The sequence below is a fragment of the Emiliania huxleyi genome, assembly GCF_000372725.1.
Source record: "Emiliania huxleyi CCMP1516 chromosome Unknown EMIHUscaffold_180, whole genome shotgun sequence".
NCBI classification, from domain to species: Eukaryota; Haptophyta; order Isochrysidales; family Noelaerhabdaceae; genus Emiliania; species Emiliania huxleyi.
In genome coordinates, this window is record NW_005200783.1 from 181,012 (window position 1) to 195,207 (window position 14,196).

Genomic DNA, 14,196 nt, shown 5'->3' on the forward strand with positions numbered 1-14,196 from the left:
GGCGGGAGGGCCGCGGCGGCGTCGGCGCTGCTGCCGTCGCCGCCGTCGTCAGGGGCGAGGGGGCTGGGAGGCACTCTCGGGAGGGCGGCGGGGACGGCGGAGGAGGAGGCGGAGGCGGAGGAGGCGGCGGTATTTGGCGGGGCGGCGGGTGTTGCGGCGGCGGAGGCGGCGGAGGGAAGGGCGGAGGTGGCGAGACGGGTCGAGCCGCGACAGGTGGCCGAGCCGCGGGAGGGGGTGTCAGGCCCCCCGCCAGCCTCCCCCTCCAGAGGCGAGGTCTCCTGGAGCGGGTCGCGCAGGCTGCGCGGCGCTGCAGCGCCGTCCGCAACAGACGCCTCGCCACCTCTGCCGCCATCGCCGCCACCTCTGCCGCCATCGCCGCCACCAGCGCCGCCCCCCCTGCCGTCACCGTCTCCTCCTCCGCCTCCCTCGCCCCAATCCGCACCGCCTCGCTCTCCGCCGCCCTCCGCCCCTGCCGCCGCCCCTGCGGCCGCCGCGCCGCCGCCCTCTGCGCCGTCCTCCTCGCCGCCACCGGCCGCCGCCGCGCCGTCGCGCGCAGAGCCGGCCGCGGCTGCGAGGTCGCCAAGCTTGTGCAGCTCGGCAAGCTTGTTCTGCACCTGAGAGACGGACCAGGCGAGCCCGATCTGACCACGGTCTCGCTCCTCAGCGCACTGTCTCAGGAGCGTCTCTAGGAGCAGTCTCTCTCCTCGCCGGTACTCCTCGCCGGTCTATGGCCGAGGAGCGGTTGCAGTCACGTGTCGGAGGAGCTCGGCGAATCTCGGCTATATATCTCGGCTGTATCTCGGTCGCGTGTCTCGGCGCATCTCGGCGCATCTCGGCGCATCTCGGCGCATCTCGGCGCATCTCGCACGTGTCGGAGGAGCTCGGCGCGTCGATGCCTCGCCTCGCCGCCCCTCTCCTCCTTTGGCGGAGGCGTCTGCAAGGCGGTGAGCGCCTTTCCAAAGTAGACCTCCGCCGCCGGCGGGTTGGACATGCGCTCGTGCACCGCCGCGATGTTGTTGCAGCAGAGGATGTACCCCGACGACGCCGGCAGCAGGTACCTACCCCGGGCATGCGGCGTCATTGCGGCAAGTCTTGGCGTGCGGCGTCCACCGCAACCACTCTGCAGGACGACGGCGTCGCTGAGGAGGGGTGTATGCGGCGGGCTCCGGCGAGGGACAGGCCCTGGAGGCGCAGAGAGGGGGCGAGGCCCCTCCGCGTACGCGCGGGGGGCGGCGCCAGCCGCTGTGTGCGGCGGCGGCAGAAGGCGAGTCGGTGCGCGCGACTGGTGCATCTACGGCAGAGGCACTTCTCGTTGATGGCGAGGGCCTGCTCGAAGCAGACGAGGGCCTCCTCGTACCGTGCGCCGTCGAAGTGGCCGATGCCCTCGTAAAACAGCGACGAAGCCACCTGCAGCGGGCGGGCTGGCGAGACTTGGGCCCGTGAGACGCAAGGTGCAGGCTGCGCGCGGCGGAGAGTGTGCAGCGCCTGCAGCGCCGCCGCCTGCGCCGCCTTGGCGCCGACGTGCGCTGAGAAGCCTTGGCCCGCTTTCTTTGGAGACGATGCCGCTGGCGCGGCCGCCTGGCGCATCTTGCCTGTGGGCGGGCCTACTGCCGGCGCCCCTGGCAAAAGAATTCTGTGACGAAAAGATCATCAAGTGCGAGCCGATAGACGCGGAGATGCACGCGATACTCGCATACTTACGCAAAATGGCGAGCGCGAGCGATGCGCAATCGCGGCGGTGCTTAGTACTGGGTGAATGCAAACCCGCGCTGCAGCAGATTGAGACTCTCGAGGTTCTCGAGGTGGATATCCTTTGGCCGCGTTGGGTAGCGAGGATTGGTGTGACGCGATCCACGCAGGCGTGTTTTCTGGCGGCCGACCGTCAGTGCACGGAGTTGCCCCTTCTCCGACTGCCCCGGCTAGTTCCCGAGTTTCGCGGGAGTGACCCCATGCGTCAAACCCGAGACCTAGCGCGGGTGGGTTGGAGGGAGCTCGCCCCGTTCCTCCCCATCGGGCCGCGTGAGCGGCCACGCCTCGCAGATTCGTTTTCGCGCCTGGGTCAGGCGCGTGGGGCATCCCCCGGGTCGCACGACCAGCGATCCGAAGAGTGGCCGCTATGCGAGGGAAAGAGCGGGGCCCTCGACGCCTCAGTCCGGCCCTCCGAGGGGGGAAGGGAAGTGCGGGGTCCCCACGGGCGCCTCAGTTCGGCCCTCCCGAGGGGGGGAGGGGAGCAAGGGGGTGGGGGGATCGGGGCGGTGGGGAGGGGTCTCGGGTTTCTTGTGGCTAATACTTGCCTTTCGGGGAGGGGCCTCCGGCCGTGCTAGCGCAGTGGCGCCCGCTCGACATCTTCCCCTCCTCCCTTCATATAGGCAGCGAGTAGGCAGCGAGAGGAGGTCTCGAGCGCCTATATGAAGGTATGTGAGATGGTGATGGGAATGGGTGGTCGGGCGGGCGGGCGGGCGGGCGGGCGGGCGGGCGGGCGGGCAAGGAAGCGGGGAGCGGCGGGCGGGCGGGGCGGAGCGGGCGGGCAGGGTTATCGGGGGAATCGTGTCCACAATCAGCGGCAGCGGAGCAGCAGCCGCAGCAGCTGCTGCTGCAGCAGCAAGCAGCAGCCAGATTGCTGCCGTTGTCTGCGCCGCGATCCGCAGATTGAGACAACCCGTGCCTAGACGAGTACAGCTAAAGAGTACCCGGGGCTCCCCATGCGGAGAGGGCCCGTGAACATCTTTAGCTTGTGAGCCAGGAAAAGGGTTGAGATTGAGAATGCGCACCGCAAAGGGATGCCAGAAGGCCTGAGGGACTGGAGGCGATTGCATACTATAGATCGAAGCTAGAGGCGGTGGTCTTCATGTGGGTGCCAGCACACGTGGGAATAGCCTGCAACGCATACGCCGACGCGGTGGCGACAGCATACCTCGGAAATAACGACACGGAGGACGCCTCGAAAGTGAAAATGACGCACTCAAAACCTGACTTTTTGAGCGCCGATCCTCCAATATATTTCCAATACTTAGAGAGCCATTGACCAATCCCCCAATACCATACTTACAGAGTTTGAAAACAATCTTTCTGAGCACTTCCTTAAGCTCGACACCCTCGACACCGGCCTCGACACCTCGACACCAGGGCTCAGGTAGTAGCATGGTAACGGGGCTAGTTACAAGCCCTTGAGCTCGTAGGTCGACCTTGTAGGACCTTACGAGCTCCGAAGCTGGTAAACTAGCCTTGTTACTAGCCTGGATACGAGAGTGGATACGACCCGGCGCAGCAAAATGGGGTTTTGAGAAACGCGGATAGCCTCTCAAACCCATTCAAAGCAAACACACACGAACACGAATCAAACTCGGCGCATCTCGGCTCATCTCGGCTCATCTCGGCTCATATCGGCTCATCTCGGGCCATCTCGGCTCATCTCGGGCCGCGGCGGTAGCGATGGCGGCGATGGCGAGGGCGTCGCCGCGTTCGCCGTCCTGGCCGAGAGTCGACCACCTCTCCGCGCCGCCGTCTCGAGGCGGCGAGGGAGAAGCCTGGAGGGAGAGGCGGAGGCGGCAGCCGAGAGCCGACCACTACTCCTCGCCGCCGTCGAGCAGCGAGGGAGAAGCCTAGAGAGAGGCGGAGGCGTGGCAGCTGAGGGCCGACCACCAGTCCGCGCCGCCGTCGAGGCGGCGAGGGAGAAGCGTAGAGGGAGAGGCGGAGGCAGCACCCGAGAGCCGACATCGGAACCACCATGCCGCAAGGGTGTCCATGATTTCGGCGGTTAACGAGCTCGTAGGCGTCCTACGAGCCCGACATCGCGCAGCATCGCTCGCCTTCCTCGGCCGAGCCGCCCTGGCGCTGGCGACTGCAAGCCGTCCTCCTTCCCACCAATCGCAAGCGTGGTCTTCATCCACTTGGCCTCGTCCGACACCTGATCGCCCAGGGCCGCCCGCACCGCCGCCTCGAGCGCCTCCTCCGTCGGCTCGCCCTCCAGCCGGATCACGTCGGCCATCCTCGCGCGAGAAGAGAAGAGCAAGACGCGGCACCATCCGCGTCCGCACGTTGAACTCGCTCGCGAAGGCCTTGCAGTCCTGGATGTCGGCACGGCCCCACCGCATGAGGTGGCCGAGCCCAGCGGCGAGGCCGTGCGCCGCCTGCAGCATCGCCTTTGACTTTGCATCGTCGTCTCGTGTTTTAGAGGTGAAGAGGACAGCCCACACGACAGCGTCCTGCACAACCTCGGCCTCGAACTGAGCGTCGTCCTTGAGTGTGGTGAGGCTGCCGGCGGCGGAGTGGAGCAGGAGCAGGAGCAAGGCAGCAGCGTGCTGCATTATTGGCTGGCTCTGGGGCGTGCCTGTCGCCGGGCGCTGTGTGAGCCTCCGGCAGCGCCCGGGGCTTCGCCCAACACCACTCGCAACCTGGTTTGTGGACCTCCCGCACCTTACCCTTACAGGCCACCATAAGGGACCCCGTTGTCCGTTTGACATCAGACTTTTTTTGAGTTGGAGGTAATAATTTATAATTAAAAGGATTGCACTGTCCCAAAGAACTGATTCATTCATTTCACCCTCACATAGTAACAATACCTCAAAGGTGAAAACCTCCAAAATAGGCCGTCAGGACTCTGTCAGGACTCCGTCAGGACTCTGTCAGGACTCCGTCAGGACTCTGTCAGGACTCCGCCAGGACTCCGCCAGGACAACCACTGCCCCCCCGCTGTGAACAGAGCCCTTAGCTAGAGAGTAGGGAGGGGTGTACAGTCGAGTTACTCCCGAGGGCAGGGACGGCCCTCCACTGAGGGAAAGGGCGCAACGGGGACGGTATGCTCACAACCCAGCCACGCAGCTCTTTGCTCGCGTACAGCCAACGAGTTTGCTGGTCCACAGGCAGGCCAGGCCGTGAGCGTGGGCCGGTCGGGCCTGATCCTGCGGTGAGCACTGGAGGGCTATGCGGCTCGCTCCGTCAGCCGACTTGCGCTGTCGAGCGGTCGAGCGCTTCGGGTTGGACCCGCGGGAGGGTCCCTGCGCGGCTGACATGGCCAGCCAAGCCGTGTGCGCTGCCGTGGGCGCTGTCGTGGGTGCTGCCGTGGGTGCTGCCGTGGGCGCTGCTGTGGGCGCTGCCGTGGGCGCTGCCTCGGTCAGCAGTCGGTCAGCAGTCGGTCAGCAGTCGGTCCGCTGCTCGGCGCTGGCCTGCAGGCCGCCGGTGGCAAATCGGGGGGGCGCGGGCCATGGACGTCGTGGCCGAGCTTTGCTGCCTTCTTGCACGTTGCCGGCTGTAACGTTGCCTGCACCATGGCCGCGCCTCTCTTGCTTGTGCGCTTTCATGGTCGAGCCGAGTGGCGCGAGAGTGAGCGTGATTTCTTTTGTCTGTCGGACTCTAAGTTTCTGTCAGGACTCTCAAGTTTCTGTCAGGACTCTCAAGTTTGCTTGTCAGGACTCTCAAGTTTGCGTCAGGACTGCCCCATCAGGACGATTCCGCAGAGGGCGCGCACGGTCGAAAGGGGGGCTGGGCGTCTATCATTCACTGCTGGGGGGGAGGGGAAGGAGGGTTGCAGTGAAGGAAGGTGGAGGTCTCGTCGGAGGCACTTGTGAGCACTGTGAAGACCGTGCGCCGTCAGGACCCCGCCAGGACTTTGTCAGGACTCTGTCAGGACTCTGTCAGGACTCTGTCAGGACTCTGTCAGGACTCTGTCAGGACTGTCAGGACAGGTGCGGGAGGTCCACAAACCAGGTTTCGCAACAGCTCTCGCGCGCCGCCGTCAGTGGCGATGCGCAAAACATCAACAACGCTGCTCGCAACATGCGTGTCGCGCACTCATTCATGACCGGTCTCAATGCCCCACCCCCCTGCGCGCGGGCCTTCTAAGCCCGCGGGTAGTCCCCCCCCATCCCCAGGGCCTCCAGGGCTCGCACCTCAACCTCTCACAGGCCAGCGCACAGCGCCATAGGAGGTATTTTCTTCTCAATAACAAGGCTGTGAGCTGTGGGTGTAGAGAGGCGGCTGAGAAAAGAAAAGATAGAGCGATAAATGAATAAAACGGACCCCTCTCTACTGTGAGGTGGGTAAAAAGGAACAGGTCCCCGCCCTTGGCCTTGCGAGATCTTTGTGCAGGGTGCTTTGTGGGTGTGGTCGGCGACTAGCCGGGGTCGTCCTCCCGGTGGGGGACTAGCTAGCACTAGCCGTCTTCCACATGGTCCCTCGGGTCCCTGCTGCTCCTAATCTCTTCGTACATCCTCCTGCTGATCTCCGCAAAGTCCTGCTCCCTCCCTCGTCTCGCCCTGCGCGTCTGCAGAAAAAGTGTACATCAATCTATCTCACGGGGAAAAGAATGTACCTGCCTGTGCCTCTCACACAATGTACCTCCCTCTCACGGGAAAAAGAATTATTCAGGCGCGCCAGTCACGCGCGCCAGTCCCGTGCCCAGTGTCGAGAGAACTTGCTAAAAACCGTCTCTCCGCCCAAGGGTGGGCGACGGCAAGCACCACATGCCTCTGGTCTCCCTTAATTTCCCTGTGTGGCGGCGGCAAATGGGAAGGCGCCTTAATTTCCCTGCGTGCCGACCTTCCCAGAGGCTTCACCAGATGCTAGGGCTGCGCCCACCTCCCTCGCCTGGAAGCGACGTGCGCCTCCTCAAAAGACCTCAGCACACATTTCAGACGAGACGGGCGGAACGAGAAATCCCCCTTCGAACGTCAACGGGAACTCGTCCTTGGCGCAGCCGCAGCCGGTGTCCACGCCGACTTTGCAGTCCGGGTACCCACCTGGCCCTCCGGCGCCCGGCTGGCAGGAAATGCTTGGCCTCGTCCCGTTTTTGCAAACTTGCTCGGAATAAAAGACTGGGCCCACGAGACGGGCCGCAGCCGAAAAGTCGGAGCCGCACCCGCAATTGGGATCCCAAGACGGGGTGCACACGAAGATGTTCTTGCCCGGAAGGTAGTACGGGCTAGGCACCGAGGGGTACTCGCAATTGTACTTCGCCGGCATCTCAGGCCAGCACGGCAGGGAGATGTTGATGCGATCCCCACTCACCAGTCCCCCGGGAGGGCACGGCGGGATCTGCTCGACCGGCGCGCAGTGGGCGAGTTGCGGCGTCAGGAGGAAGGAGCTTGCCTTCGCAGTCATGATGGCGCCCTCATAACCGGAGGCAGTCTCCTGCACCGCCTCCGTCGGCAGGAACTCGTTGATTGCGCAGCCGCAGCCGATGTCGACGCCGATCTTGCAGTCAGGATACGCTCCCTGCCCGGCACCGGGTTGGCAGGAGAGGCTGGCGCTCGTGCCCGCATTGCAGAGAGCGCCCACGACGGCAGGAGGACCGCACACCGGCGAGTGGGGCGACGAATCTGCGGCGCAGCCGCAGTTCAGGTCCCACATCTTGGTGCAGTCGCCGTCCACGAGGTGCGGATTGGCAACACAGCCGTCGAGGCAGTTGTGGGTTGGCCCGCTTGCGAATTGGATCGCCCGCTGCGTTGGAGCGGCACAGGGGAAGAGGAGCGGCAACATGATCTCGGAGCCCCCAAAGACGGCGTTTTGTTGGTGTGTGAATATTTTCTTCTCCAAACAAGGCTGTGAATGACGCATGATTGCTAGAGGTGAATGACGCAAGATTGCTAGAGGCGGAGCAGTCTGCTCTAGCCTCACACGTTAGCCCCTGTCGCCTGTCTGTGTTTGTTTGCTTGTTGTTTGTCCCTTGGCACCGCGGGGAGAGAGAGAGATGCTGGGGGGGGGTGGCAGGGGGAACGTGGCCTTGAGTGATGTGTACGTCCACTCAGGGTGTGTGGCAGCCAACCTGGCTGTGTGTCCTGTGAGCTTGTTTGTGTCTGTGTGTCGCTCGAGCGTGTCGTCATCATCTGTCTCGCGTCCATCCATACCGCGTTGGTGTCCAGTCCGAGCCGTGTGTATCGCGCGCCTTGCGGGGGGGGCGCGGAAAAGAGGAACCTCTTAGCGCCATCGCCACGGTGCTGCATGCAGCGCCGGGCGACGACGGCTTACCGCCTCCCGGTCCCCCTCGGCACACCTCCGCTGCTCAATGTTTGACGGCTCGAACCCGTGAAGCTTCCCCGTGCGCGGGTTACCCCGCACACGGGTCAGCCTGCCAGCCACGTATCCACGCAAGCGTGGTCCGCGTGCATGGCATACAGGCGTCCGCCAGACAGCGCAGAGGAGGCGACCGGGGAAGGACTAGCTCAAGGGCAACACAGCGTCACCAGCCGTTGGCGCGCAGAACGAGTCTGCGGCCCTCGGTTGGGACGAGTGCGCGACGCGGTTGAACCGCTCAATATGGCCGGCAGCTCGCGCTGCCGGCGGGGTTGGTTGGGGAGAACCGGCACGGGGAGGGCCGGCCTCCCCGGAGGGGTCGCCCCCTGGAGGGGCCCCAAAGGGCCCCCCGGGGGGGCGGGGGCCCCCGCCCCGAGGGGCGGGGGCGGGTCCTTCCGTGTCGCTCCCCTCGTCGGGAGTGTCCGTCGGGATGGTGTTGTCCGCCCACTCGGCAGCGTTTGAGCCTCTGTCACCTTGCCTGCCGCGAGCAGCTAGCTCGTCGACGTAGTCGTTCCATTTGTTGCCGCTGTGACCCGCCACATGCCTCCACGTCACGGTGTGTTTGGCGCGAAGGCGTCGCCAGAGGGAACGAAGGCGCTCCGCTAGCTGTCTGTTCGTTTTGGGGGTCACCCTCCCCATCATGCACGCCGCCGCGTACTCGCTGTCGGTCCGCACTACTCCGCGTGAGCCCGCTCGTTGCGGTGACGAGGACAGGAGAGCCCGGAGGAGCTCGGCTAGGGCGGTTAGTTCCGCCGTGTTGTTGGTATGCCTTCGCGCGCCGAGGTAGGCTGGGTGCGCCGCCGAAGTGACAACTGGCCCGTAGCCCTCGCTCGCCAGCGACGCGCCCCTATCGCCGATTGCGTCGCCCCCGATGAGTACTGTATAGGCCCACCCTGCTTTCCCTAGGTCTTCCGACCCGTCTGTGTATGCCACCCAGTCGGGCGGGCGTCGTTGCGCCTGCTCTGCCAGTTGCTGCTGTGGGCGAAGAACGACCCCTGGTGCCTCGACCATTAGTCTCAGCTTGACCCGGCATGCCCCCCCTTCACCCTGAGGCGCTACACAGAGGAGTGCGACTGTGCTCACCGCGCAGCCGTTTGCCGCCACCCCTCGGACAGATTCGAGCGTCTCGGGGAGCTCGCACCGAGGACCGAGCCTGACTGTTCTTCACCTTCCTAACATAACATAACATTGTGTGTGTGTGAGCCTGTTTTAGCCGCCTCGTTAGCTCTCCAAGGGTCTCTAATCTGGAAATCGGAGACCTAAATATCAGACACCCGCGGCAGCGTCTATCCCGCCGCTTCCAATCCTTCAGGTTCACACCCGCGCGTCGCCCCCGCGCGGCCCTGTACAGACACGAGCAGGCGACGAAGGCGATGTAGTACGGGCCGACACCCGCTCCCGCCACCCGTCTCGCAGCTCTACCTCGCTTGGCGCCGCCGAGTAGCTGTTCGCCGAGGGTGGGGAGGATGCTAGGTTGGGCGTGTGCCAGCGAGACTGGGTGCCCTCCCACTCCCGTGCCACACGCCAACCTCTCCTGCCCCAGTTAGTACTCGCCCTTGTAGGCGATGCCGGACGTGCGTGCCCCAGTGCTTCGGGGTCTCGGAGTACCCGCCGTCTCTTACCGCGACGCCTTTTGGCCCGAGACCCTGGCACCAGTAGACCCGCTTCTCGGCTTCCGCTCCCTCGACGAGTACTCCAACCATAGCCAGCACCCGACCGTACACCTCGGGGTGGGAGCACACGAGCGGGTTGAGTGTCTGCTGGCCGCCGCGCTCTCGAAGGCTACGAGCCTTGCGAGGCAGGCGGCGGCGCAGGGTAAGTGTTTATGTACTGCATCTTTACTAGTGCACTTTAGCGCGAATTTGTGCGGGACGCGGTGCGAACGCGGCCATGCATGTACACAGCGAGAAGGGAGGCGGCAGAGAATGCAGAGAGGAGGGAGATAGTGGACCGACGGACGTACGGGCACATGTGTCAGAGCGCGCACGAGTGGGTGTGCGAGCAATATCGAAAGATGGTGAGGCCCGGCGTGTGGCAAAAAAAAAACGGGCGTTGAGCTCTCCGGCCCTGGATGTGAGGTTACCGACTGCACTCCAAGTGCTCCAAGTGCCGTCTGTTTATCTTGGCATCCTCTCGAGGTTCAAAATCCTGCTCGAGCAGGTGGGGACCCGCCTGTCCTCCTCCCCTATCCCTCGTTTGGCTTGCCTGTTTTCTTTCTTTTCTTTCTTTGAATTCTCCCGCCCGCGATAAAAACGGTATGGTGGGTGGAGGGCTCTAACCGTCCTCCCATCCCTCCCTTTGTCTGTTTTCCTTCGTTTTGCGGCGGCGGCTCGCCGCCGCGTTTCTGAACAATATGACCGGTCCGGGTTCGTCCCGGCGTGCCGCCAGTGCCGCCTCTTCGCCGAAATTTTCCTCAACCTGTTTGTCGAAGCCTCCAGTCGCAAGAAGAAGACAGTCGCGGCGCCCCCCCCCTCCGCCCTCTCGGCGTTCGCGGCTCTCGCCCTGCTGCAGAGCATCCGTGCCCATATCTGGCAGCTGTTCGCCGAGCGCCTCTTCAAAGCATGCGAGAATCTCGTCGCTCTGAAAGGCAGTCTCGAGCACGTCGTCAGCAGCGCGGATGCTCGCCAGCACGGCCCGCCGTCGGTCGCGGTCTCGTCTTAGTTCTGGCAGCGTCGGCGCCGACTTCCTCCCACGCTGGCCGCGCATCATGCTGCGCTTCGCGAGCAATCGCGTAACGGGAGGCTGCCCGGCTTTTTGTGGCTTTTCCCGCCTCCCTAATCCGCTCTTCACCAATCCTCGCTACCCAACGCGGCCAAAGGATATCCAAAGAAAGAAAGAAAGAAAACAGACAACCGAAGGGAGGGATGAGAGAACGGCACGCCGCCACCACACAGGGATTTTAAGGAGAGGATATCCAAGTCGAGAACCTCGAGATCCTTCGTCTTTTTTTCTTTTTTTTGTGCAATACACATGAGACCGAGACTCCTCCTCATCGCGGCCGCCGTCGCGCCCGCTGCTTCCCTATCGCTGCACACTGCCGCCTTCCTTCTTCCGCGAGCAGCGGTCGCCTCGCCTTCGCTGCGGACGGTCTCGCTGCGTCCTGCTGCAACGCGAACAGCGCGTGCGCGGCCGCCTAGCGCAACTGCCGAGCCGCTCGCGGCTGCCGCTGCCTTGAGCGCTGCTGAGAGCGCGAGTGTGCTGGTGGGGGCCGACATGTTTGGAAAGACCTTCCTCGCGGGCATCTCCATCGCCGCCGCCACCCTCGTCACCACCATCTTTGTCGGTCTCTGACCCCGTGCGCGGGAGGCGCGGCCTGTGTAGCGGCCCCGACCTTCTCGGAAGCTCCGTAGGGCTGCTCGTGCGCGGAAAGTACGACGAGCTGGAGGCGAGCTACTTTGAGGCGCAGGACAAGGCGCCACCACCGCCCGCACACTCGCTCCCCTCTCTCCTCTCTCTTGCGTGCCCACCTCTCTCGCGTCGCCTCTCCCTCACCCACCCGCAATCTCCGCCGCCCTTACCGCCCCGGCACCTCCCCGCCCGCCCTCTCGCCGCGGCAAGGCGATCGACGACCTCGAGATGAGCACCGCCGTCGACGCCGAGGTCTCCGACTTCTTTGGCTCGAACCTCAACCCCGAATCGGCGCCTCCCGCCGAGACTGCGCGCGAGAGATTTTCAACCAAGGAGAGAGTGGCGACGAGACGCGAGATTGCCCGAGAGATTGGAGGCGCGCTCAGGGCGGGGGGTCGGCGCCGACCGCCTGCGCCGCTGCGGACGCCCGGCTCTTCCTACCAGCCTTCTCCAACAACCCCGATATCTGTCCTAGGCGCCCCCTGGCGGCGGATCTGCGGGTGGACCTGCAGAGCGGAGCGACGCGCGGAGTGCCCCCGCCGAGAAGCTCCCGTGACGCGGCACGGGGCGGGCGCCGTCCCCGCGCCTCTCTCTCGCGCGCTTGCCCACGGGCAGACCCGGTGGCGCGTTGTGTCGTCCCTCCGCGCGGGTGTGCGTGTGTGGCGTGTGCTGTGCCTGCTGGTGTGCTGCCTCTCTCAGTCGGCGCGGCGGCTTTGGCCGGTGCGCGCTGTGACTGTCCCGCCCCCTTGTGCTACTGCTACTAACTCTCCATGAGAAACAAAGGCGAAAAAAAATGGTTGCCAATGGCGTACTCTAGTAGACTTTCTCTAGCATGGAGAACATGCACCACCAACCCGCAGCCCCGCGGCCCTCGAGGCCCCCGTTTACCCCCCGCGCCCCCGGCCGCCCGGGCCCGCCCGTCGTCGGCCCGTCCGCCGCCACCGGACCGACGACAGACATACCACCGCTTGAGCGAAAAGGCGGGAGAGAGGTTGGCGGCAGGCGGCCAGCAGCCCGCAGGGTCGGGTGCCCACGCCACAATCTAATCTCGCACCGCCTCGGCGGTCAGAGAGGATGGCTCTCGGGGTGGTCTTGCCACGATAGCTCGCCAGAGACGTGTTGCGCGCACATCTGCCCATCCTCCGTCACAACAGTCGACCAGCCGCGCCCAAGCATCGAGGGCTCCGACCGCTGCAAGCCTGCGAGAGGGCACGCCGCTCAGGCAGGGCGGGAGTGTGCGGCGACGCGCGTGCCCCGCGATTGTGGGCGGTGTGCGGCGACGCGCGTGCCCCGCGATTGTGGGCGGTGGCGGAGGTGGGGTGGAGTGGAGGTGAAGGCGGAGGTGGTCAATCGCTCACCGAGCGCCGTCATCGCGCCGAGCAGCTCGGGACTGCAGAAGGAGGCGCGCGCGCGCGTCGCAGACGGCGGGCTGCTTGGCTGCGGCGTAGGACGTGGCTGCGACCAGCTCTGCAGCGGCACTTTCAGCCACGGCTGCCGGGTTGCACTCGCGGCAAACGGCGTCGGCGGCGGCGCGGCTGGGTGCCCACTTCGGCTGGGCGCCCACTGCGGCTCTGCGGTCCACGCAACCTCCGTCATCTCGGCGTCATTCGGATCAGAGGCCGTCGAGGAGGCGCACAGCATTTCGCCGAATGGGCTCTTTGCGAAGCTCACGGCGAAGTCCCGATGAAGTCCAGCGACCTTTTTTTCTTCGAGAACAGGAGGCAGCCCCTCTGGCTCGCCCGGGCGGCTGTGGGACGGAGGCCCGCCGAGCGAATGCGAGCCGCATCCGCGGCCATGTCTCGCGCAGCGAGCGGCGCGAATCATCAATTCTTCTACCCCCACGACAACGCGAATGTGATGACAGGACCATGGGGGGTCCTTGCTCCTTCAGCCACCAAAGCGAGATCACCCGAGAGCAGCTGAGCCTGCCTCTGGCCTCGCCTCCCTCTCCTTCAGGCATTCGTGGCATCCTATGCGCTATGGGTCGTCCAGAGTATCGACCTCTGGCTTGTCAGCCGCCCCACCGTGCACCGAGGGCACCACGAAGTATAGCGATCGCCCGATAGCGGACCGCACAGACGGGCACATTTTGGCTCATGCGCGTGCTCTCCCTTTCAATGAAACACAGCTGGACTTCATCGGGAAAAGCGCAAAAATCGATCTCTCGTGCGGCTCACCCCCGTCCCCAGACCCCAGACACACAAGCGACTGCAGGGGTGTGTTCTCTCCAACTCAGCGCCAGCTTCCAGCGCCGCCGGCCCGCCTTCTCGCTTCTGTCAGCGCCGGGGCGATTGTCTGAGAGTCAAGAGGATGCGGGCCACGCCTCAACCTGCTTGGGCAGCAGCTGCCTCGTCAGGTCCTCTCCGTGGCCTAGGCAGCCGGTCTCGCCCTTGCCCCAGGCAAAGACAGCCCCATCGGCGGTGAGGGAGAGGCTGTGGCCCTCCCCAGCCGACACAGCGATGACGCGCCGCCCAGCAAAGGCCTCGACCTTCTTCGGCAGCAACTGGCCCTGCTGGTCGCCGTGGCCCAACAGGCCATAGCTTCCCTCGCCCCAGCTCCAGAGGGCGCCCTTGGCAGTGAGGGCGAGGCTGTGTTCGCCTCCAGCCGAGACTGCGATGACGCGCTGGCCAGTGAAGGCCTCGATCTTCTTCGGCAGCAGCTGGCGCTGCGTGTCGCCGTGGCCCAGCTTGCCACCGGCCCCACCGCCCCAGCTCCAGACGCTGCCGTTGGCGGTGAGGGTGAGGCTATGGAAATATCCAGCCGACACAGCGACGACGCGCTGCTCAGCAAAGGCCTCGACCTTCTTTGGCAGCAACTGCTGGTGCTGCTCGTCGCCGT

The 14,196-nt window shown here is 65.0% G+C and overlaps 4 protein-coding genes across 4 annotated transcripts in view; 1 reads left to right on the forward strand and 3 right to left on the reverse strand.

Annotated features, from left to right (window-relative positions):
* EMIHUDRAFT_232305 (hypothetical protein) overlaps positions 1 to 1,587 on the reverse strand; it is a gene marked incomplete at both ends in the record, with an annotated part of 2,267 nt that extends 680 nt beyond the window's left edge. Inside the window, 2 exons of the mRNA XM_005783261.1 lie at positions 968 to 1,058; positions 1,307 to 1,587. Of these exons, the coding sequence (XP_005783318.1) occupies positions 968 to 1,058; positions 1,307 to 1,587 (372 nt within the window). The remainder of the gene's footprint in view (positions 1 to 967; positions 1,059 to 1,306) is intronic.
* Positions 1,588 to 6,606: 5,019 nt separating this feature from the next.
* EMIHUDRAFT_232307 (hypothetical protein) lies at positions 6,607 to 7,476 on the reverse strand (the record flags this gene model as incomplete). The annotated part of the gene is made up of 1 exon (XM_005783262.1): positions 6,607 to 7,476. The coding sequence occupies one exon, from the start codon at positions 7,474 to 7,476 to the stop codon at positions 6,607 to 6,609; it is 870 nt and encodes a 289-aa protein (XP_005783319.1).
* A 2,503-nt stretch (positions 7,477 to 9,979) lies between these two features.
* Positions 9,980 to 11,301, forward strand: EMIHUDRAFT_232308 (hypothetical protein; the record flags this gene model as incomplete). The annotated part of the gene is made up of 4 exons (XM_005783263.1): positions 9,980 to 10,027; positions 10,399 to 10,464; positions 10,546 to 10,659; positions 11,197 to 11,301. 4 exons carry the CDS (start codon positions 9,980 to 9,982, stop codon positions 11,299 to 11,301), a joined length of 333 nt encoding a protein of 110 aa, XP_005783320.1.
* Positions 11,302 to 12,108: 807 nt separating this feature from the next.
* On the reverse strand, positions 12,109 to 13,003 carry EMIHUDRAFT_442329 (hypothetical protein). Its single transcript, XM_005783264.1, has 2 exons — positions 12,717 to 13,003; positions 12,109 to 12,557 (listed from the first exon to the last, which is right to left on the reverse strand). Exons 1-2 carry the CDS (start codon positions 12,997 to 12,999, stop codon positions 12,424 to 12,426), a joined length of 417 nt encoding a protein of 138 aa, XP_005783321.1. The 5' UTR covers positions 13,000 to 13,003; the 3' UTR covers positions 12,109 to 12,423.
* Between the last annotated feature and the right edge of the window lie 1,193 nt (positions 13,004 to 14,196).

Excerpts from the sequence above, each read along its gene's own strand:
- EMIHUDRAFT_442329 (XM_005783264.1), bottom strand. The coding sequence starts at position 12,999 with ATGCTGTGCGCCTCCTCGACGGCCTCTGATCCGAATGACGCCGAGATG. Across the intron at positions 12,558-12,716 it reads CGGCGCGATGACGGCGCTCG|GCTTGCAGCGGTCGGAGCCC; the intron begins GTGAGCGATTGA and ends GCCCTCTCGCAG.